Genomic DNA, 23,179 nt, shown 5'->3' on the forward strand with positions numbered 1-23,179 from the left:
GTTTGTTACATTTATTCACAAACGGAAAGCTATACAATAGACTATTATCGCCGTGATTATCGCAGGTGTCGAATCCCAATTTTAGCGTTATAGGCTCTTAAACTTAGTGCTAAGTCACAGAGGGACGATGCTGTAGCTGAATGTGGCCTAGTGATTAGTTTGTTTGGACTGTGAATGTGCGGATTCATGATTGACGTCTCAATACAGAAATAGAATCGCCACTGCAGAGATATTTTGTATAGCTTTGCGCTAAAAATTCAAAATAAACTATTGCTTTATAAGCGTACATATTCGTTTTTAATGTTCATAAAATAAATATTGAAAAAAACACTATTCAAAGAAATTAACATAGAAAATGCGTTAAATGAAAGCAGATAAAGTTATAATTTTTATTAAATTGGCTACTTATTAAGACTATTTTCTATTAGAATGTCGACTTAAAACTGTAACATTTGGTAACTTAGTAAGCCTTTTATTCTCTACTCTCCTGAAAATTAGAAGAATTCTGTAAAATTAAGTTCTTTGGTAAGTTATGGTATGAAATATGGTAAAAGGTTTTTTTTTTAGAATTTATAAATTATAACTGGCTATCTAAAAATCTAACTGTTAATGTGGTTGCGACCAGAGATTAACTGATCCGTACATAAGAATAGTAGAAAGCCTATCGTTTCGACCAGAGATTAGGTGGTCTTTATTTAATAGTAATATTAAAGCTTACCATTTCGACCGGAGATTAGCTGAATCGTATTTAAGAATAATATTAAAACTTACTGTTTCGACCAGCGATTTGTTAATCTGTATTTAAGAACAATATGAGGTCTTACCGTTTCCATTTTATTTATTTTATACTTACCGTTTCTGACTTTTATATTTATTACTACTGAGATCCACTTCTTTCATTGTTCCCGTTCCTATGATTCAGGCTACACGAAGTCAGCGCAACAAGCAACATAAGCTTCATTTCCATAAATACATCAGCAGAGGATACACAATAACTTTACCTTCTGTGAATACAACAGGTAAGTGTAGCAGAAGAAGCTTTCCATATATATCAAAATAAAAATGTAGCAGCAGAAACGTACATTCGTAAGTACAACAGTAAAATGTGACAGAAGAAGCATAATTTCCATGAGTACAACATCAAAGGACAGCAGTAGCATGTTACCTTCCATGAAGGTAACAGCAGAGTGTAGCAGTATAATATTCCAGGAAAATATTCTTCTTACTTTTGCTTTAGTTTGGCTTTGTTTTATAACAAAAGCTCTTATTTGTCATTGTCTAATGATTAAAATATTGTAAGTCTTACAATGAATTATTCATGAATTCCAAACAAAAACAATACATTTTTTCTTCCTTTCAAAGTATTTCATGTTTTCAATATGTCACACTTAAGTAATTCATTGCATTAATAAACGTATTCACAGTTAATCATTTATCTCCACCAGATCGCTTGTGAAAACCAAAACGAAAATCTTCAGCATAGAACTGCAATAAATGTTTATGAATAAATTCATTTTCTCTTTAAGCAAGAAACATTTTCGTCTGGATATAGTTATCAATTTTTTTAACTCACCAGACTTCAGCAAGATAGTTATCCTGCGGATTAATCTGTTATTTATTGTTTATGTGTTCTGTGAAATTCAATTAATATTGCACTTTCGCAAAGAAAATTGAAGATCTCGCATCATCAAAAATATTATTATCACACTTTCTAGAGTGTTTTATCCTACAGTTCCTCATCTAGATGCCCTCTATACACTTTCTCATGGTCATGAAATCATTTGAGAAATTAATCATGTTATTTTTATTTCAATAATCATATTGCAGAAATGATTTGGTCGATTCTGAAAACATCCTATAAATACAATAGTCAGATTGATTTGTTTGTAATAGTTATAGTCATGTTCAAAATTAGGTACATACGACTAACAACAGAAATTCGAGGTTTATTTACTGCACAATGAACGAGTGTTCTTTACTACTTACACACAGCTAAGAACATAATGAATTAGTGTTATTTACTTCTTACGTCATACTATAATGGAACTCTAGCTTATATGATACTAAAAAAACTTTATTACACAATATGCAATCCCCAACTTCGCGAAAGTTTTATCCTGTATGAATGTAAATTTGCTATAAGGATCACGTTATTCCCATTTTACCTCCGTTTACCGTCACGGATAACTTTATTTTTCTCCATTTTCAGGGTAAAGACATGACGCCACATGCAGAACTACTGCACTGGCACCAACTATATAAATATAATAGTACTTTCTATTGTATGTCTGTGTAAATACTTCGCAGGGTGTGGATGGATCTTGACCACAGTAGGTATGGATGTTTATTAGATCAATGGAGAAATACACACAAAAAATTAATTTTGCATCTTGAGGGGTTTTTACCACCAACTACTTCGCCCCAATTGATGAATCTTCACCAAATTTGGCATGAAGATTTGTCGGGTTCATAAGGAGATACATGTACATGCAAATTTACGGTTTCACGTTCGTGTTTTGCTGTTTTTATGGGCTTTTTGGTTTATTTTAATTATTATATATATATATAAAGGAAACAGCTTTTCATGTTCTAGAATGACCTTTAATTAATCATGAGTTTACATAACTTCCGTCCAGGGTAAGAGTACCCCAGCTAGTACAGCTAGCAACACAAAGAATAAATGTTTTTACTATTTATATACAGTTAACAGCACAATGAACGAGTGTCCTATACTTATTACATATATCTAGCATACAGCAACGCCCCCTACAATCCCGTACCAATTTGCACTCTCATCCCTACATCTGTCCGGCAACTGTCAGTTCCAAACTCTCTCTTTGTTAAACTGAAGATGACATAAGAAGGTCGAAACATTGTTCTCTGCTTTATTAGTAAAAGTATAAACACCCATAGCAGTTGTCCTGAGTTACAATAGTACTAGTGTTTTTTACTACTATAAACTTCAAACTCTATCCAACACGGTTTCTCGGCACTTCGGGAGTTACTTACACCTGCTCTTTAATACACATAGTTAGTTAGTTAGTTAGTTATCATCATTAGATTCCATCCAGGAACATAGGGCCGCAATCGTTTGCGGATTCTTCGACAAGTATTTAAGTGAGTAGGTTGTTAACCAAGGAATGGCCAAGTGTGTTAAAGCGTTCGACTCGTAATCCGAGGGTCGCGGGTTCGAATCCCGGTCGCGCCAAACATGCTCGCCCTTTCAGCCGTGGGGGCGTTATAATGTGACGGTCAATCCCACTATTCGTTGGTAAAAGAGTAGCCCAAGAGTTGGCGGTGGGTGGTGATGACTATCTGCCTTCCCTCTAGTCTTACACTGCTAAATTAGGGACGGCTAGCACAGATAGCCCTTTGAGGGCTATTTCGAGTACCTTTATGCGAAATTCAAAACAAACCGAAATAAACTTTACCATGTCTGCATGCTTTATATATTGAGTTGCATCTAGACGTGATGGTTCCATCATTTCAGAAACTGATGACCTCTTGGGATTTTCACCTTTAGGGTTTACAGAGAATGGTACGAAAAATGTCCAGCGAGCAGCACTTCTGTGGGCGGAAACACCTTGTTAATGAGAAGGTTAGAGGAGAATGGGCAGATTCAGTCAAGCTGACAGGAAATCCACAAATACTTGAACAAACCACCCTTTACGACAATGGTGTACAGAAGGGCATCTCTGAACGCACAACGCGTCGAACCATAAAGCAGATGGGCTACAGCAACAGCAGACCAAGTCGAGTTCCACTCCTGTCAGCTAAGAACAGGACCACCAAAACTGGACAATTGAAGATTGGGAAAACGTTGCGTGGTCTGACGAATCTCGATTTCTGCTACGACATGCAGATGGTAGAGTCAGAATTTGACGTAAACAGTATGAATCCACGAATTCATCCTGCCTTGTGCCAACGGTACAGGCTGGTGATGGTGGTGTAATAGTGAGGGTAATGTTTTATTGGCACATATTAGGTCCCCTAATACCATTTGAGCATCATTTGAATGCCACAGCGTAGCTGAGCATTGTTGCTGACCAAGTGCATCCCATTATGGCCGCAATCTACCCGTTTTCTAATGGCTACTTCCGCATCATCTCAAGCTGATTCCACGAACATGACAGTGGCTTCAGTGTACTCTAATAGCCTGCACAGTCCTCAGATCTTAAATCCAATAGATCACCTTTGGGATGAGGTGGAACGAGAGATTCGAAGCATGAACGTGTGGCTGACAAATCAGCAGGAACTGTATGATGCTATCCAGTCAGCATAGATCCTTAGGAATGTTTCCAGCACCTTGTTGAATCCATGCCGAGATGAATTCAGGCTGTTATGGAGGCAAAAAGGGGTAATACCTGGTACTAGATGGGTGTACTTAATAAAATGGCCACTGAGTGTGTAAACCTATGTGTATAAATATATATGTTTTAATTTCTGGAATTTTTAACTTTTATTTCTCTTTATCAAACACATAGTGTAAAACAAACATTACTTTTATCCTGATATTCTCAGCTTGCGTGTTCTCTATAAGTACGTTTCTTATTAATAAACAAAATTAATATACACTGCTAATCTAGGTCTAAAAATGGTTTTAAGTTGTACCAAAAGTATATATTAAAATAATTGTTACTGTTGTTAAGTGAAAACATAAAATCCATCAGATAGCTACCTTTCATATTCAAAAATATCGTAATAAACACAGGTCGTTAAAAGTTGTCTGAAAGTGTATAGATGCGTGTTTCTTATAGCAAAGTCACATCGGGCTATTTGCTGTGTCCACCGAGGGGAATCGAACCCCTGATTTTATTGTTGTAAATCCGAAGACTTACCGCTGGCTTGTCTGAAAGTATTGGAAGAAGCGAAAAGGTCATCGAAGTATTTCTGTACAAAATATATAAATTGTCTAAATGACCTAAAACTTTATTTTAATAATTTGACCTCGAACATACTTATTCATTCAGAGGAATAGCGGACTACAACGCTAGAAACCGAATTTCGATACCCGTTGTGGTCAAAGCACAGATAGCATCTTCTGGAGTTTTATGAGTAACTACAGACAAATAACCTTTCAGTCGTGGGGACGTTATAGTGTGACACTCAATACCAATTTTTGTTGGTGTTTGCTTGTTTCTTTTTTAATTTTGCACAAAGCTGCACGAGGACTACCTGCTTTTTCTTTGGTAAAAAGACTCAAGAGTTGGCGGTGAGTTGTGTTAACCAGTTAGCTGGGGCAGATAAACATCAAGTGACTTCGCCGTAAAGGTAAAACAAACAATATAATTTATATATGTTGTTATGGCGGTAATAATTAATACACCCACCACATTCCAGGGAATAGTCTAATATCACTCATGCTTTATTAATTTCGGCTTCTTTGGGTCTAGTTGTTCAAAACAAACACTACCAGCAACAACAAAAATAGGTAAACGGAATGTAAACCTTTATTTGTTTGTTTTGTTATGAAATACAAACTACACACAAGGTTATCTATGCTGTGCTTACCTCAAATGTTGAAACCCGTTTCTTAGCGCTGAGCCACTGGAGGACAGAAATGTAAATTTAATAAAATACAGGTGAGAATATTAGAAGACGAGTGCACGTTTGATGAGGATAGCGCATTTTAGAAACTCCAGAAATTCAAACATATGCAAAAATGCTGGTTCGTAGAAGTTCGTATGTATGACACGAAGACACTGTAAACATACTTCTAAAACAAGTTTAGTTTCTCTCGGGTAAATGAAACGAACCATAATCCAAGAAGTTTTGCTTCTTAAGCAGAAATATTCAGTTGATAGGAGGGGAATGAGACAAAAATGTTCATTGGGTTTAAATTCGTTTAATCAGAAGCCTCGTGCGATAGGAGACGTTCAATAAAAGTAAATCCTCCATAAATAAATCTTTTTGTTCTGTAAATAAATGAATTTATTTATACAATTCCTAAATAAACTCTAATAGCACTCAAAAACACGGATGCCAGAACACACATAAAAATATACGTCAATTTAAAAGTATACTAAAACACGATTAGCGTGAGACAAATTGTCTGTGTGTGTATGTACTCTAGCAACCTGATTCATGATTTCTATAGAAACAAAAGCAATACAAACAGCCTTATTCCCCCGTGGTAAAGATATGTTCATGATGTGTTAAGTAGTTTTAATAACCCCGATGAACAAAACTCCTTATTTAAACAAATGAATTCCATCCATACAATCATAAAATTCACAACTGAAGAGAGGAAAATAAGCGACAATAAATTTACTGAATGTGAATATTGAATTACTTCATAACTTATTAACATAAACATACATAGGAAAATAACATGCAATGGCTTACCCAACAGTTGGCTCTCAACGCATGACAAGGTATAATTAGAAGCTTATATAACATTGCTTATGCCTTGGTTCATGTTAAGAAATAGAACATAAAATAGAGGATATTTCAGCTTTCTTTAAACATTTAAGTAATTTTTTCCAGAAAATGTTATTGTTAAATGATTAAAATAATCAATACAGAAAAGCAGTAATTTGTTTTGGAATTTCGCACAAAGCAACTCGAGGGCTATCTGTGCTAGCCGTCCCTAATTTAGCAGTGTAAGACTAGAGGGAAGGCAGCTAGTCATCACCACCCACCGCCAACTCTTGGGCTACTCTTTTACCAACGAAAAGTGGGATTGACCATTACATTATAACGTCCCCACGGCTGAAAGGGCGAGCATGCTTGGCGTGACGGGGATTCGAACCCGCCCCCTCGGATTACGAGCCAAGTCCCTTAACCACCTGGCCATGCCAGGGCTTGATAAGAGTAGTGGAATTCTAATAACCATAATTAATGAACAGCTTAAAAGTGAATAAATACAAAGAACTCAGCCATAAAATAAATTATGAAAACATAATGATCTTGGGTGAAAGAACAAGAAGTGAAGAATATAGACACTGAGGAAGTATAATTAATATAATACAAAAACCGAACTAATATTTATAAAGAACATTAGGTTCACCTTTTTGAACGCCCTCTATCGCACGTGACTTTCTTTAACTACTTAAAAGTCAATGTACGTTCTAGAATCATTCTCTTTCAAAGAGGTTTGCTGAATAAATGAAACATTTTGAGTTATGATTTCACTTGCCCGAAATGTTTAAAAAGTTTGAGAAATATTTAATTTCTCTCGTTAAATATATTCAATGTTTTGTTGAATATAGTTTCAAACACTAGTTTAAAAAAGTTTATTATTAGTTACATGGGCTATTTTTATGAGTACCGAAACCTGATTTTTAGCTGGAAGTAACGAATACTCGTGTCTTGTATGATCGTCATTATTTACTCTAAACGCGGGCTTCGCTTTGGTTGGTATAAGCAAACCAGTTTTAGTTTTGGATTTATTTACAGAATGTATAAAATGTTTCCATTAATAATCATTTCAGTGTTGAAAAAACATTATCGAAAATCAACTGATTTCTCAACTAATGTCTAGACTGAGAGAATAGTGCATAGAGGACGTCATGATGACGAACTCAGTTATATAATACAGAATTAAATAAAAAAATACTACACGTGTTCCTGAAACTTCTTGAAGATGCTGTGATAATAATCGAAACTTACAGAACCCATAAACACTACACATGCTAATTCTAAGCTGTGTATTTTGACAACGCAACACACACTAATTTTAAGCTTTACATTTTGACAACGTAGGGCATGCTGATTTTAAGCTTTACAATAATTTTGACAACGCGACACATGCTAGTTTTCAACTTTATATTTTGACACTGCAACAGGTGTTAATTTTCAGTTTATATTTTGACAGTGTAACAGGTACTAATTTTCAGCTTTATATTTTGACAGAGTAACAGGTGATAATTTTCAGCTTTATATTTTGACAGAGTAACAGGTGATAATTTTCAGCTTTATATTTTGACAGTGTAACAGGTGTTAATTTTCAGCTTTATATTTTGACAGTGTAACAGGTGCTAATTTTCAGCTTTATATTTTGACAGTGCAACAGGCGCTAATTTTCAACTTTATATTTTGACAGTGTTACAGCTGCTAATTTGCAGCTTTATATTTTGACAGTGTAACAGCTGCTAATTTTCAGCTTTATATTTTGACAGTGTAACAGGTGCTAATTTTCAGCTTTATATTTTTATAGCACGTACCTTTTCGTCTGACAGAAGAGGTCAAGTTCTTTACAAAATATTTTTGTAATTAATTTAAGATAATAAATAGTAAACTGAAGTATATTTTAAAATAACATTATTTGCAGGAAATGTTAAATTTGGCCTTAATGGTTATTATATTATTTTCAAACACTTTGTTCTAAGGAATTAACAGTCTTTTATTAAAAATACCAACACTGATAATATTGTCAAAACTTTATCACTACACCTACCGAGTAAGATATTAAGTACCTGACATTTTCATCGTAAATCCTTACTAAACACATTTAATGCAATTAGACAGGTAAATATAAGTTAGACAAACTGCACTATCGTGGCTGACTATATAAGGTATGAAACCTACTCACAAGTCACTTGGCATACATTAAACGCGCGTAGATAAATAAGATAATAAACTTTTAACACTTAACGATAATTGAATTTATATTAATATAAAATAGTTCTGTTAACAACGCTAGAGTTACAAAATACAATATATGCACCACCAATAGACATGGTGAAAAACTTCAGATTGGTGACAGTGGTTGCAACGATTGTATTACCACTTTTCAACGTTATCCCCTAAAACAACCCTCTTTAACTTTACAACTGTTGTATAGCTGTCTGACGAATAACTCTTTCTGGTTTAGAAATGTATTACCACTGTTCAAAATTATCTCCATGAACAGTCCCTTCGACTTTAAGAATAACTTAATGTTATTCGATTTATTCATTATTTTAACGTATTTTCATTCGCAATTTTGGAACAGCTTGTCTGGTACTAAGACTAAAGTATCTCTGTTCGATTATCTCTTCCCTTCTCCTTCCCTAGAAAAAAAAAAAGCAATTCTTAATTTAATACAAAAAGTTACCAAATAAATGCTTCCCTTCAACTTCATGATCATACTTTCCTCCCGGTGGTTCAGCTTATAATGCTAAAATTCGGGGTTCCATCCCTGGGGTGGAAAGATTACCGATAAACAATCTGAACAAAAATACCGCCTTCACCTGTTGTCCTCTCGAAATAATAAAGAAATAAACTAGTGAAGAATCACTCACAGCCTGCATTTGTTCTTCGAATATTAGAATGTGTTGATTTTTTAAAAATATAGTTTGTTTGTTTTTGAATTTCGCACAAAGCTACTCGAGGGCTATCTGTGCTAGCCGTCCCTAATTTAGCAGTGTAAGACCAGAGAGAAGGCAGCTAGTCATCACCACTTACCGCCAACTCTTTTACCAACGATTGACCGTCACATTATAACGCCCCCACGGCTGAAAGGACGAGCATGTTTGATGCGACCGTGATTCGAACATACGACCCTCAGATTACAGGTCGAATGCCTTAACACGCCTGGCTATGCCGGGCCTTTTTTAAAAAAAATATATAAATATTTATTTTCCTGTATAAAAACAAATTTTATCAAGTTTTGATAACAGCCGAAGTGCTTATAATACACCTACCAAAATACATTGGAGAGTCTCGTGTTGCTACGTTATCGTCAATATAAGGAATGCCAAGAGTGTAAACTGCAGTCGCTCCAATCCCGATAAATAAAAGACTGACGAAAAATATCGCAAGAACAAATCCAGTTCTTTGACTTGGGTTATTTGGTACATTTGGGGAATTACAATGGGAACCACTGTCTAACCAATAAGGTTCTGATGGTGGGAGTTGGTTGGTGGAATTATCATTCAATGAATGTCTCTGCCACGTGGTGCTGTGCTCTTGCGATACTGATGTTACATTTTTGCTCGTAGGGTAGAAGACTGGGTCCCAGAGCTCAACAATCGACTCGGTGGTTTTATAAGAAGGAGATAATTTGTTATGACACAGCTCTGCGTGTAGCTTTTGAAGAGTTTCAACAGTCCGGTTATTATCAATGTTACCTTGGTTAGCATAAACTGGGTAATTGATCTTAAAAAGGAAATGCGGAGTAGAACAGAATATACATGCTGTGGCAAATAATAATGTTCCAAAAGCTATCCATCTTGGGCGATGACCTTGGCCACCATAATATGTTAAAAAGAAAGCGCCACCTATTTGTCCGATTTCAGTCGCAGATAATATAATCCCCGTAGTTTTACTCTCCACACGGTACAGTTTTTCTATTGTAGTTAAGACACTCACAAAGTATGTGGAGTACATACCCTGTAATACACTAGTGAGACAAAATATAGCCACAAATGTCTTCTTATTTGCTAACGTTTGCAACCACTTTGGCCTAAAAGAACCTAGCCCGCAATGAGGTTTTTCAATATCATCAGCATAATGTTCATTATGGACTACAATATTTTCAGTAATGCCCGATAGGGATTTTCCGTTGATTTCCATACCGTTTGGCACTTTATGACTGTTGCACATAATGACGGTTCTGGAGTCATTCCCATTGGGATTCATTGGTATCTTACATTCGTCTTCGATACTCCTTGGCTTGTCTTTCTTCATCATCTTCAATAATGAAGGACGCCACCGCTGCATAGCTCCACACCACGTTAAAGCGGACTTCTGAAAGTTTCAACAGATTTTTCACAGAGAATCAAACACATTAATTACATGAAATTAAATATATATACACAAGATTAGCTCTTATTTTAAACCAGTTTAGGTCTCTTCCTTTCCTTAGTGTCCTTATAAAGAGATTAACATTTTTATCATAAGATCAACACTTACAAACAATAAAAGATTATTTATTGGGTTGTACGAAACGGATAGTAAATCGATTAAAAATCATTTATATCACGAAAGGCTATTTTTGGATTCATTAAAAATAAGAATTACAAAATTCTCAGCCTCAACTATTTCCAACACCAGTTTACCACCCTGTGTTTGTCTGATTTGAAAATAAATTAATCTTCCAAAACATTTATCAATTAAGATTTGTTTAACACAAGTGTTCTCGTGTGGATGAGGACCTGGCATGGCCCAGCGCGTGCGACTCGTAATCCGAGGGTCGCGCCAAACATTATCGCCCTCCCAGCCGTGGGGGTGTTATAATGTACGGTCAATCCCACTATTCGTTGGTAAAAGAGTAGCCCAAGAGTTGGCGGTGGGTGGTGATGACTAGCTGTCTCCCCTCTAGTCTTACACTGCTAAATTAGGGATGGCTAGCACAGATAGCCCTCGAGTAGCTTTGTGCGAAATTCCAAACAAACAAACTCTTGTGGATCAGAAGCTATTGTTTACGAGATTTTACCTCCTATAGGAGCACTGTACCGAAGTTTCCAGAAAACTCCATTTTTTATTTTATTTTTTTCATGTTTCGTAAGTTTAAGAAGCTTAGAGTTTCTAACAATACGAATACTGGGCACGACTTAGTGCATAGCGTGCCAGGTTGCGTATTGGAAATTCCACGGTTCGCGAAGGCGATTTGGTACTGAGTACGATCCGCACTTAAAAATATCGGTGCCTTCTTAAAATCGGTATCAATCTCTATTCTATTAAGAGTAACCAAGTGGATGGCGATTGGTACTAACTAATTGCCTTCTCTCTCTAACCAACAGTTCAAAATTATGAATCTTTAACATGACGGTCTAGCCTAGCTATTGACAATACATTGACAGAATTTTGGGTTAATAGCAGTTCTTTCGAGTTTTCAAAAAATATGATTTAAGATTTAAGAAAATACTAAAAACTTCCTGCGGTTGTGACACTACGCCAAAATAGTAATTAATGTTTTGAATAGAAAGCAAGAATAACATTCTTTATCTTTTAATCAAGTTAATAAGCAGGTTGAAATTTATGAATTGCAATCAGAAATAAATGTTTTATTTCTAAAAAAAAAAAGGCAGATCAGGATCGGTTGTTTTTAAGAATTTCGCGCTTATTTATAAGAAAATATTACATATATTTTAGAGTAAAATAAAGAAAACCGTTTTAATCTAGAAATAAAGCTTAATGAATCACAAAGTAAAAATTACGTGTCGTATTTGAATATCTGGACCGATTGATTTGCTTTGAATTTCGCGCAAGGCTACACGAGGGCTATCTGCATTAGCCATCCCTAATTTAGCAGTGTAAGACTAGAGGGAAGGCAGCTAGGCATCACTACCCACCGCCAACTCTTGGGCTACTCTTTTACTAACGAATAGTGGGATTGGCTGTGACGTTACAACGCCCTCACGGTTGAAAAGGTGAGCATGTTTGGTGTGACGGAGATTCGAACTCGCGGATTACGAGTCGAGTGCCTTAACCACCTGGCCGTGCCGGGCCCATGATTTATATTCTTCAAATGTATCAAAATGTACGTACGTTGACCTTATAACATCTTAAAGTATGTCCGATTTATGCCGTAGCAATAAAAAAGATAGTATAATGTTACAAAAAAGATCACTTCGATATTATAAGATCTGATTGTATAATATATTTACTTTCTATAAAAATTGAGACTAATGTAAGGAAAACATTGGTAAAAAAATACCAAAAGCAAGAAAGAGTAGAGATGGCATTAGCTTAAAATGAAATTCCTTTACATTAACATATATTGATTTTAGCTTTTGACGTTGGAAGGCTTCCTTACAACGTACACGATCCAATTTACGTATGTTGCATGTATGTGTGTATTTTTCTTAGAGCAAAGCCACATCGGGCTATCTGCTGAGTCCACTGAGGGGAACCAAACCCCTGATTTGAGTGTTGTAAATCTGTAGACTTACCGGTGTACCAGTGGGGGACGTATTTTGCAGTTATTTTTATTTAAAGAACATGTGAATCAATTTTGTCGGATTTTTCTAGCACATCTGTTGAAAATTACTCATTCCCTAAACATACGAGTAAATTTTAAACTTCTTCAACTACGTTTTCTGAATATTTTTATATAAATCGCAAAATTATTATAAAAAAAATGATTCATGGTTAGAAACTTGTGATAAATCAAACAGTTTGGCGTGATGTTGGATTAAATAAGATCTGAATATTTCTATTGCTTGTGTTCCCTAGTGGAGCATCGGTAAGTTTGTGGATTTACTGTAGTGAAATCCGGGATTCGATTCCTAAAGGGGGACTCAGCAGATAGCGTACTGTGGTTGTGCTCTGAAACAAATAAACAAAGAAAATTCATTTCTTGTAAGCTTTGAACACTCCAAATAAAAGTTGATAGAATCGAGTTAGTTTTCATTCAACGATTTGTTATTTTTTTCTAAACCGAATAGAGCCAGGCGCTTGACTCGCAATCTTAGTGTTGCGGGTTCGAATTCCCGTCACACCAAACATGCTTGTTCTTTTAGCCGTAAGGGCGTTATAATGTGACAGTCAATCCTCCAATTCGTTGGGAATAAAGTAACCCAAGAGTTGGCGGTTGGTGGTGATGACTAGCTGCCTTCCCTCTAGTCTTACAATACTTAATTAGGGTTAGCTAGCGCTGATAGCCTTCGTGTAGCTTTGCGCAAAATTCAAAACAAGCAAACAAACTTTCAACCGTGGGGACATTATAATGTTACGGTCAATCCCACTATTCGTTGGTAAAAGAGTAGCCCAAGAGTTGGCGGTGGGTGGTGATGACTAGCTGTCTTCCCTCTAGTCTTACACTGCTAAATTATGGACGGCTAGCGCAGATAGTCCTCGAGTAGCTTTGCGCGAAAATTCAAAACAAACAAAACCAAACCAAATAAATTCTTCTTAAATGTAAAAAAACTAGCTCATGCGGGCTTTGTGTGCAAACAGAATCACGAAACACATCCAAGTTTTTATTATATGTGCTCGTGCTCCCACATTTACACGTCAAACAAAACATTCTCTGGCATAGTGACTACTGGAGACATGAAATTAATCACTCTTATAAGAAAAATATAGCTGGAATTTAGTTAAACTTTTGAAACTCGTTTTCAGGCGTAAGGTCAGCAGTCTAAACTATCAAGAGTTTTCGATACGCAGATGCACACGTGCTGGAGGTATTGGAATTTCAATTTAATTCCCAGTCAAATGGAACATGTATTTTATCAAACTGATTCTGCGTATGCATAACTTGTTATATATATATATATATATATATATTTACATATATATAATCATTCCAAAAACGATTCGTTGCTTTTCATATATTTAAAAAAAAAACTATTCACGGGTGTAAGTTTTGAATTTCGCACAAAACTAAACGATGACTATATGTGCTAATCGTTCCTAAGTTAACAGTGAAATACTGAGGGAAGACAGTTAGTCAGCATCATCACCTACCGCCAACGAACAGACTGGTTGACTGTTAGATTATAACGCTCCCTATGAGCGTGTTTTGTGGGACGGTGATTCGACCCCATGATCCTCACATTGCGAGTAAGTTGCCCTAACCACTTGACCTGATTTATAAAGAAATATCACTAACTAACAAGTGGGGCAGTTCCACCCCTCTCTTAAATTCTGAAATTTTCATTAAAAATACATCTTGAATGTAAAATAAAAAACTTAAAATACAAATAGCATAGCTGAATACTGCTATTATAATAAATATCAAACTATACAACTCAAAATACATTGTGCTAATTTAATGTTCTACAAATTGCATCATTCATTTCGGTACGTGTGGTGTCTTGTAGATTCAGGAAAAGTCTCATTAAGTGATATTAACTTTCCAACTTAACGCACTTATCTTCGACAAATTAAATAATCTGTATATAAACGAGAATTTAGCACTATGTAAGAATGATTCAATATATATTACTACCGTCATCATTGGTTTATTTTATCAAATATTCTCATCATAAACGTTATAATAGTAAAATCTGAGAATAACATTCGCTACTGATATTCTGATGTATCTGTATATTACATAATAACATGTTGTACACTTATCCAAATGTATATATATATATATATATATATGTGTGTGTGTGTGATTTGTTGTAATTATTTTGAACACAGTTCTAGGTTTAGTTTGTTTTGAATTTCGCGCAAAGCTACACGAAAGCTATCTGCGCTAGCTATCCCTAAGTTAGCAGTATAAGACCAGAGGGAAGGCAGTTACTCATTTCCGCTCACCGCCAACTCTTGGGCTACTCTTTTACCAACGAATAGTGGGATTGGTCGTAACATTATAATGCACCCACGGCTGAAAGGGCGATTATGTTTGGTGTGACGGGGATTCGAGCCCGCGACCCTCATATTATGAGTGGAGTAGCTTAACCACGTGGGCATGCCAGGACAGAACACACACTTCTACAACAAAAACTAGTTGCAACTATGACCTCTTTGATACTATACTGTTATTGTTTCAGAGAGAGAGGGTTGATGTATGCGTTTCTATACATGATTATCCCTATCACGTCATGTTAGACCCGTCATATTCGCGTCTGTGTTTTCTCTATCATTAACGCGGGATAGCATTTTACTCTGTATCATAGAAGTGAAAAACCAAACAAATAGTGTTCTTAAAGACGGTCTCTCTCTGATGCTGATTTCTTCTCAATTCCTCAGATCTGTCAAAGAAGCTCACGTCCTGATCTAACAAGAAACTCAGAAATGTACATGTATATCCACATACAGCTTATAAAACATAAACGATAGAGTTTCTCGGCCATATTTGTAATACAGCATTACGACGTCTTTTTATACTCTGGATATTAGAAACGTGTTTTCTTGTGAAGTGGATTAATCTTCTACCCCATTTTTTATATATATTAGGAAACCAAGCGGCCGTAAGCAGGTAGGGACTGTAAACGAAATTCATGCATCAACCCACTATAGCCTTGACTTTGCCGAGACTACAGTTGCGTCTGCGCTTAGTCCCAAGGTCGGGCCTACCGGATTCTCCTCTCCTATCGAACAACTAAATCTTACCAACCGGTTTTTCTGCCCTTCTATCCTTTCGTAACGTATATCATTCTTGTAAAAAAATAGACAATTCTACACGCTTTACTGACACAATAAAATACATTCTCGATTTCTACGTTTTTCCTAATTTTAGTTCAGAATCATATCTCTCATTATATATGTATTTCGCTGTTTTAATATGGCTTCATTTACTTGTTTTCGGGTTTTCATTCCTAAGTGTTGCGATTTAACAACGATTTGTTTTAATGACTCGATTTTCTTTTTTAATTGGAGTAGTAAGCAAGCCTTTGTTGCCATGATCCTAATGACTCTACTTAACAACAGAGGTCGTTTTGTGTTTGTATCTAAATAATGCTTTTTGAATACAGTAACTGGTGGAAACAAAGCGATGGAAAGAAATGTGTAGGTTAAAGATGTTTTTCGTCGTGTTTAACCTAAACTTGCTCTCGTGTTTCTATTTACATTTTGTTAAAATTGTTCTTCCTGTCTTCTTAGAGATGTATTTAATAACAACGTCCATTTGTGCTGTGTTTAAAAGATGCAACCTTACCCAAATGTTACGTAACACATTGAATAATACGGGCACGACTGGATTACTTATTAGCGAGATAGTGGCAGGATATAGCGTTACCGCAGTTAGTGCAAGATATAAAATGTCAAAAATAAAGTCAAAAACTGAACAACAGGGAAGGAGAGAAAACCGAACGTACAGTAATGGGATAAAAAACAAACTGACGAGAAATAGAGTTAAGTGGACAGGCGAAGTTACAATTGTCAGTCTATTATTAGCATTAATAAACCATTACAGTATTTAGGAATTTTGAGCATATTTAAATATTTAATCAATATAATGCCAAGTGAAATAGTTTAAAACTTTCGTTTTAAACGAAATTATGTAATTATGTCTTACTTAAATAATTAATAAGTTATTCCAAGGCAAAACTTTCAAACATATACATTTTTATACGTCATTTTATATGTCTCCAACAATCAACCAGTTATTTCGAGATGAAAGTTTCTAACATATGCGTTTTCAAACAACGAAGTAAAAAAATGTTTCATATTTGATAACGTCTTTACGGGTAATGCCTATAACTTTAGTTATAAAGTAAATTTCCTACTAAGATGGCAGATCTAACGAATCCGGTTCTTCTACTGTAGTGAGCACAACTGACCTGACTCAGATGGTTAATTCGTTAACCCAATCTTAAGGTTCACATTTGTGTTCCTATCAGGATAACAGCCAGCATTCACGTTATTAACTAGAGATAATTTTTTTATTGATCTATTAGCAGGTCATTAATGTATACGTCATACATGAGATCTGAATACAAAAGTATGATATTCAGTGAACGTGTAATGTAAAAAATGGTACCAATAACACAATATTTAACAGAACTATCTTGTTAAACTCAGATTGGATTTACCAACCTCTATTTTTTTACAGTTTTAAAGTCATAAATTCATTTACAAAAATACTTTAACTGTCTCTAATAAAAGAATGTATTATGAAAGTGACTAAAAATATTATTTTGTATATTCCTCAGGGAGATTCTTAGAGTTGGCATTCGTTACATGATGGCGGTTTGAAGAGTAAAACCAAAATATTCATAGACTTCTTGTGCTGATTTAATCAAAACTAAAATATGCTTACTTAAGTTACAATCAAATTATAATTATTTTTATGGGGAAAGCGTGCATACGCCTCCATATAAATGGCTCCAGTGAAATGGTTTGTTTTGTTTTGAATTTCGCGCAAACTACTCAAGTGCTATTTGCGCTAGCTGTCCCTAAGTTAACACTGTAAGACTAGAGGGAAGGTAGTTAGTCATCACCACCCACTGCTAACTCTTGGGCTACTCTTTTTTTACCGACGAATAGTGGGATTGACCGATCATTATAACGCCATCACGGCTGAAAGAGCGAACATGATTGGTGTGACAGGGATTCGAACCAGCAACCTTCAAATTACGAGTGAAGTGCCTTAATCACGTGGCCATGGCGGGCCTCGCTGAAATGCGGCATATTCAAGTTATTAATAATACTTTAATTCATCATTAACTCTGTTGTTGTGGTCAGTCAAAGCTTCCAGTATGCTAATAAAACGATTCTGGTGGTACTCATAAGTTTAACTTTTGTAATTATATATTCACAAGTTTCAAAGATATCTAAAGAAAGAAAATTATCGTTAGCAAAGTCACGGATATTGTTGGCAGTGGAAACCTTACAATTAATAATAATTATTCTTGCTTTCTCCTATTTTCTCTATAATTCGAATTCTATTTTATTATAAATGTATAATAGAATATGTAATGTGTAAGGCTGACAGTGTAGTCGTATTTTATAAAAAGAGCGCCATTTATTATGACCATGAAACTTTGGTAATAGTATATTCTACTACCTTGTTGAGGCCGTAGCATAAGAAAGTAAAATAAATTAAAACTTGTGACATTTAAACATATTAAAGAATGTTTTGGTGTTTTAGATATAAAGTTATAATTCATCTTTACTATGTTATAAATTAATTTTCTGTTAGTTGTTCCTATTATTGCAAATACAGTTCGTAAGTAGGACCTACTAAAACTCTGGATCCTTTTAGGTAAAGGATAGTTACTAAACTTCTGGATCCTGTAAGGTAAAAGATAGTGCAGTAATTTTTTAACTTTTTTTTCCTTACTAGAATTTCTCACTAGGTGGTGGGTTAATCCAGACCACACCGATAATCTATTTGTTAAACAGTGATCCAATCACATGAGTATTGTTAAACACTGTCATCCAATCACGAGAGTATTGTTAAACGTCATCCAATTTCGTGAGTACAAAGGAGTCAGTTTTGAATAGTTTAAATACTATTGAAGAAGGAAAATACGTTTAAATACAATGCTATATTTTATTGAAACCGCTAGCTACAGAACACGCTTACTCTCAAGATATATTTCGTTACAAATAAATAACTTGTAACTTTAGTTACTTGCAGAGTTACAACACCTACAAAACATCAGTACCTATTTGTATAGAGTAACTGCCGTGTAGTTTGGTTAAATGCATTCCTTGTTCTTACATTTAATTTAACTTGAGTTGTTCTGAGGAATAATAATGGCTGTCTCTGGTAATTTTCTAGTTTCTATCTGCTTCTTCTATATAGAAAAATATACATTTATCAGTTTTGGCTAAGCTTACATTGATGAGGCTTTACTTTATAAATGTTGCTTCAGAACAATATCTAGCCTAACAGATAAGTTGCTTTGTGACGATAATTACAGAATAAACCACGCCCAATTTTAACACAGTTCGTCTGTTTGTCTTATGGTTTTATTCTTGATTTAATAAAGTAGACTAGGTTTTTCTCGCTTTGTTTACTAGTCCTAACATTAAGATTTAGTGTGTTATCTTTGTTTTGAGTTCTTGCTTCTTTCGATTCTTCTGAGGTAAGATACATCATAAGAAATATCTTGAAATGAACTACCTCATATTGATATTCTAACCACAGTCTGTAAGGTCTTTATCGCAACATATTGGCTGTGATTTTTTTGGACAATAGTTTCTAAGTTATCCTACAATTTCACTGTCCGGGTTAATATCTTATAGGTTCATTTTGTATTATACCCGTTTTCAATTTTCATATACATATATGTGTGTGTGTGTATTAAACTTATGCGTTCTACTGGCTTCTTCTTGACCTCGTGGGTTATTTCGTCTTTTTTTTTTTTCTGTCTCTCTCTGCTCCTATAGTTCATCCATCTCAGGTCCTACATCTGCATTTCGTTAAATTATTTGTACTTGTCCTAAACATATCTTCCGTTTCTTAAACCAGTTGGTCTTTCAAACACTTCTCCCAAAGAGTAAATACTAATTAAACACACTTACTCCTTGAAGGTACATTAGAAAGCATTGAAGATACATCCTGAGGCATGTTAACCAATAACATAAAATAGGCAAAACGTTGCAAGAAGACAACTGAGGTTATTTTGTGAACTACTAAAAAAATTAACGAACGAATTCCAATATGCTGTGAACATCAGCCGAGGAATAAACAGCTCGAAAGTAACTTTAATTAATAAGGCGTTATCCAAGGAGCTCGGAAAATAATAATTGGTGCACAGTAAGTATCTCAACTAATTCAGCAAACTATAGGTAACAAAAACTTTTATTATAGACGAGGTATACTTCCATTGTTAAATAAGATAAATCATGAAGACACCAAGATCCTTTCTCAGGTCGGAGTTAATAGTTAAAATGCATGTCTAAAAGATTCAAGATTGGTAGGTTGTGCAAAAGTCCCTTTTCTTAGATTGTCTTGTGGTGACCTCCTACTGACTTCTAAAGGATCTTGACCGGTTAAAATACCAGTAAACGTGTTATAGACGATTAATAATGGTCTGAGCAGTGACATCAAAAGCCCTTGGGCAAGAAATATCAGCTTACACGTGGAACTCTCGATTTTGAAATTCAACGTTAAAAGTAGGCGAAGAAGTAAAAACATGTAAGACGGAATGTGGATTTATATACTGCACTTGAAATATAGAATGAGAAAAGCGATTTTGATATTGTATTAAATTATGTTCTCACTCCTTAGAAACGTTTCTGCACAAACAAACACATAGCAACACCTCGAAACGATGGGATTATACGTTGGAACTTACTGAAGGGAACATTTACACTTTAAAATTCTTAAATATCTTGTTTTTTTGTAGTTGGTTCAGCACAATTTTATAGCTGACTCGTGTTACCCAGTTATTCATAAGAATATATGTAACTGTAGCTAATTTAGTAATAGTTATCATAAACACATACAAAAATTGTAACATGTAGTTGACACAGAAAACGATATTTTCCTATTCTTATATGCGCCTGATGTATGTTCTGGTATTCAACTCAACTTTCCCCAGAAAATAGTTACAATATCTGATCTATATAATGTTGTTTACCCTATTTTCGTTTATAACATGATAACCTGCACTGCATTAAGACACCAATCTTTACCCTATATTTCATAGTAATGCCTGTCGTACCTAATTCTGAGTCGGACACTTATTTCTACCGTACCCTTGAAATTAACAAAATGACAACTTGCAGCTGCTTCAGATACTGATACTTTTCCTTAAAATGATCGACTAGCGTTTATTCAGGTAGTAATGTTAACCCTACTTTCCCTGAAAAGTGATAATGTGTAGTTGCCTCCTATACTGGTCTTTAGCCTACTTTAATAATACGATAATCTGTAGTTGATCTAAATATTGGTGTTTAATCCACTACTGACGATGATTTATAAACCTGTATCTGATACAAATACTGTTTACTCCTATATTCCTAAGAGTGATCATCGGTATTTCAACCAGTTACTGTTGTTTACCATTCACTTGGTAACACCGTGTTAACCTCCAGCTGATTAAGGTACTGAAATTTACCTTTCATCTTAATGATATGATAACTTGTAGATGATTCACCTTCCAATCTCTGCCCTTCTAGTTTGACGAATATGATGATCTGAAGCTGATTAATATTTGAATTCACGTATGATGAACATCTGCTGCTTTATTAAGTATTGACATTTACTCTATTTTTAGTTTTTACGAAATGTCATTATGTGTAAAATTATTTGTTAATTGCGTCATTCCCCTACATGTAATAATTACATAAATGTCTAAGATAATAACATAAACTTCGGAACAGTAAAGGTGCATCTCTTCACAAAACACGAACATGGCAAAACCCACTGTGTAAAACTGAAAGCTGTTCGAATATTTGATTTTTTTTTAAAGTTTCAAACTTGACTCGGGAACTTCCACAGATTACCACTATTTGTGTCTTGCCCGTTCAGTCTTTAATTTATGCACGTAAAACCAAAACAATGAGAAAATACAAATTCCATATACGAAGACTTTTACTTTTAACCTCAAAACTAGGTTATACACAATTATTATCAACTAAAATGTGAGACTTCTATTACTACAAATTAAAAATATACTGAATTAGGCAATTGAAATAGACACAAGGAGATGACGTATCATATGATTCGAATGTAATAAAATATTTTATAAGTGCTATTTTAAAAATACTTCTAAACCATAATATTAAGATAGTTTTATGGTTTTACGTAACGGACTTATTTTCTTTCGTCTGTTTTATAAACTCCTGCAATTGATGTAGCAAGATATGACTTCAGTTTGTGAACCGAGAAGTAAAGAAATGTACGGAATGGATGAATATCAGAAAGTAAAGTAAATGCATAAGAGTTAATAACAGTTCATAAGTTAGAGCTGGAATAGCTATGTAAATCACTAGAGTCTCGTCTTCTTATCAGTATTCTATAAAGCACGGAATAAAGCTTATTTCTTACCTCGTTTTCGTTTCAACAATTGAAATATTAAAATGAGATCAGCAAAAATATTTACAAGTCATTCCTAAAGAGGGACGAATAATCCACGTAGTAGAAAATATTCACGCACTACTCTGTATGGTGAACAGGCGACTTCTACCACACGAAACCCGAGACGGTTTTCTCTTCACAGCCGTCCACTTAGCTGAATCCAAGGTAAATACTCTTTTCTATATCAGGTAGGACTACGTCTATTCCTAGATGGCGCTAGGAGGTAATGGAGGGAGCCAGCACTTGCGTTCTTGAGATAATCAACGGCACTGTTTAAAAAACAAACAAGAACTAACTGTGAGTAACAAATAACAACCAGCATTTTATCTAAAAATATACACCCTTGTTTTGAATTTATTATAAAAGAATGTTTATTCCTTTGGGACGTTAATAATTTGTCACTATTATACTTTAACACGAATTAACTATCGTCGGTTCACCAATTCACCTATTTGTCGATCAAACTCGTCACCCCAAACGTCAAACTTCAAAACTTCTATAGAGGCTATTGTAACTAGTTTAGGGTTTGTGTTTATAATCGACCATATAGTGAAACAGTTTTGAAATCGACTTCTTTTTTTAGCAACACTTTTCTCTATTACTTAGTTGGGATGTTGATTTTATGAAGCTCCTGTTTGTAACAGCGAAAATAGTGCTACATATTTCCATGAGATGAAAAACTTCGCCGATAATGGATTATTTAATATGAAGAAAAATTATAAAACAGAGTCCTAGATGGTCAAAAATAGAGTCGTTAACAAATATTATCATTGTTAAATTGTGACGTTCTTTGAAATGAAACAAAATGTTTATTTTCCGTACTTTACGTAAAAGATTCATCATATACTACGAAATTGCAGCATGATACACGTAAAGCCATAATTC

General features: G+C 34.8%; 1 protein-coding gene across 2 annotated transcripts in view; it reads right to left on the reverse strand.

Annotated features, from left to right (window-relative positions):
* LOC143223414 (solute carrier organic anion transporter family member 74D-like) overlaps positions 1 to 22,554 on the reverse strand; it is a 60,680-nt gene extending 38,126 nt beyond the window's left edge. The window contains exons 1-2 of one of the 2 annotated variants that reach the window (XM_076451359.1): positions 22,265 to 22,554; positions 9,627 to 10,671 (exon numbers count right to left, since the gene is read on the reverse strand). In XM_076451359.1, coding sequence (XP_076307474.1) covers positions 9,627 to 10,644 — 1,018 coding nt within the window. In that variant the 5' untranslated portion in view covers positions 10,645 to 10,671; positions 22,265 to 22,554. The remainder of the gene's footprint in view (positions 1 to 9,626; positions 10,672 to 22,264) is intronic. The other variant, XM_076451358.1, reaches the window with a different exon arrangement.
* Between the last annotated feature and the right edge of the window lie 625 nt (positions 22,555 to 23,179).

This window comes from Tachypleus tridentatus, chromosome 8 (assembly GCF_004210375.1).
Source record: "Tachypleus tridentatus isolate NWPU-2018 chromosome 8, ASM421037v1, whole genome shotgun sequence".
NCBI classification, from domain to species: Eukaryota; Metazoa; Arthropoda; class Merostomata; order Xiphosura; family Limulidae; genus Tachypleus; species Tachypleus tridentatus.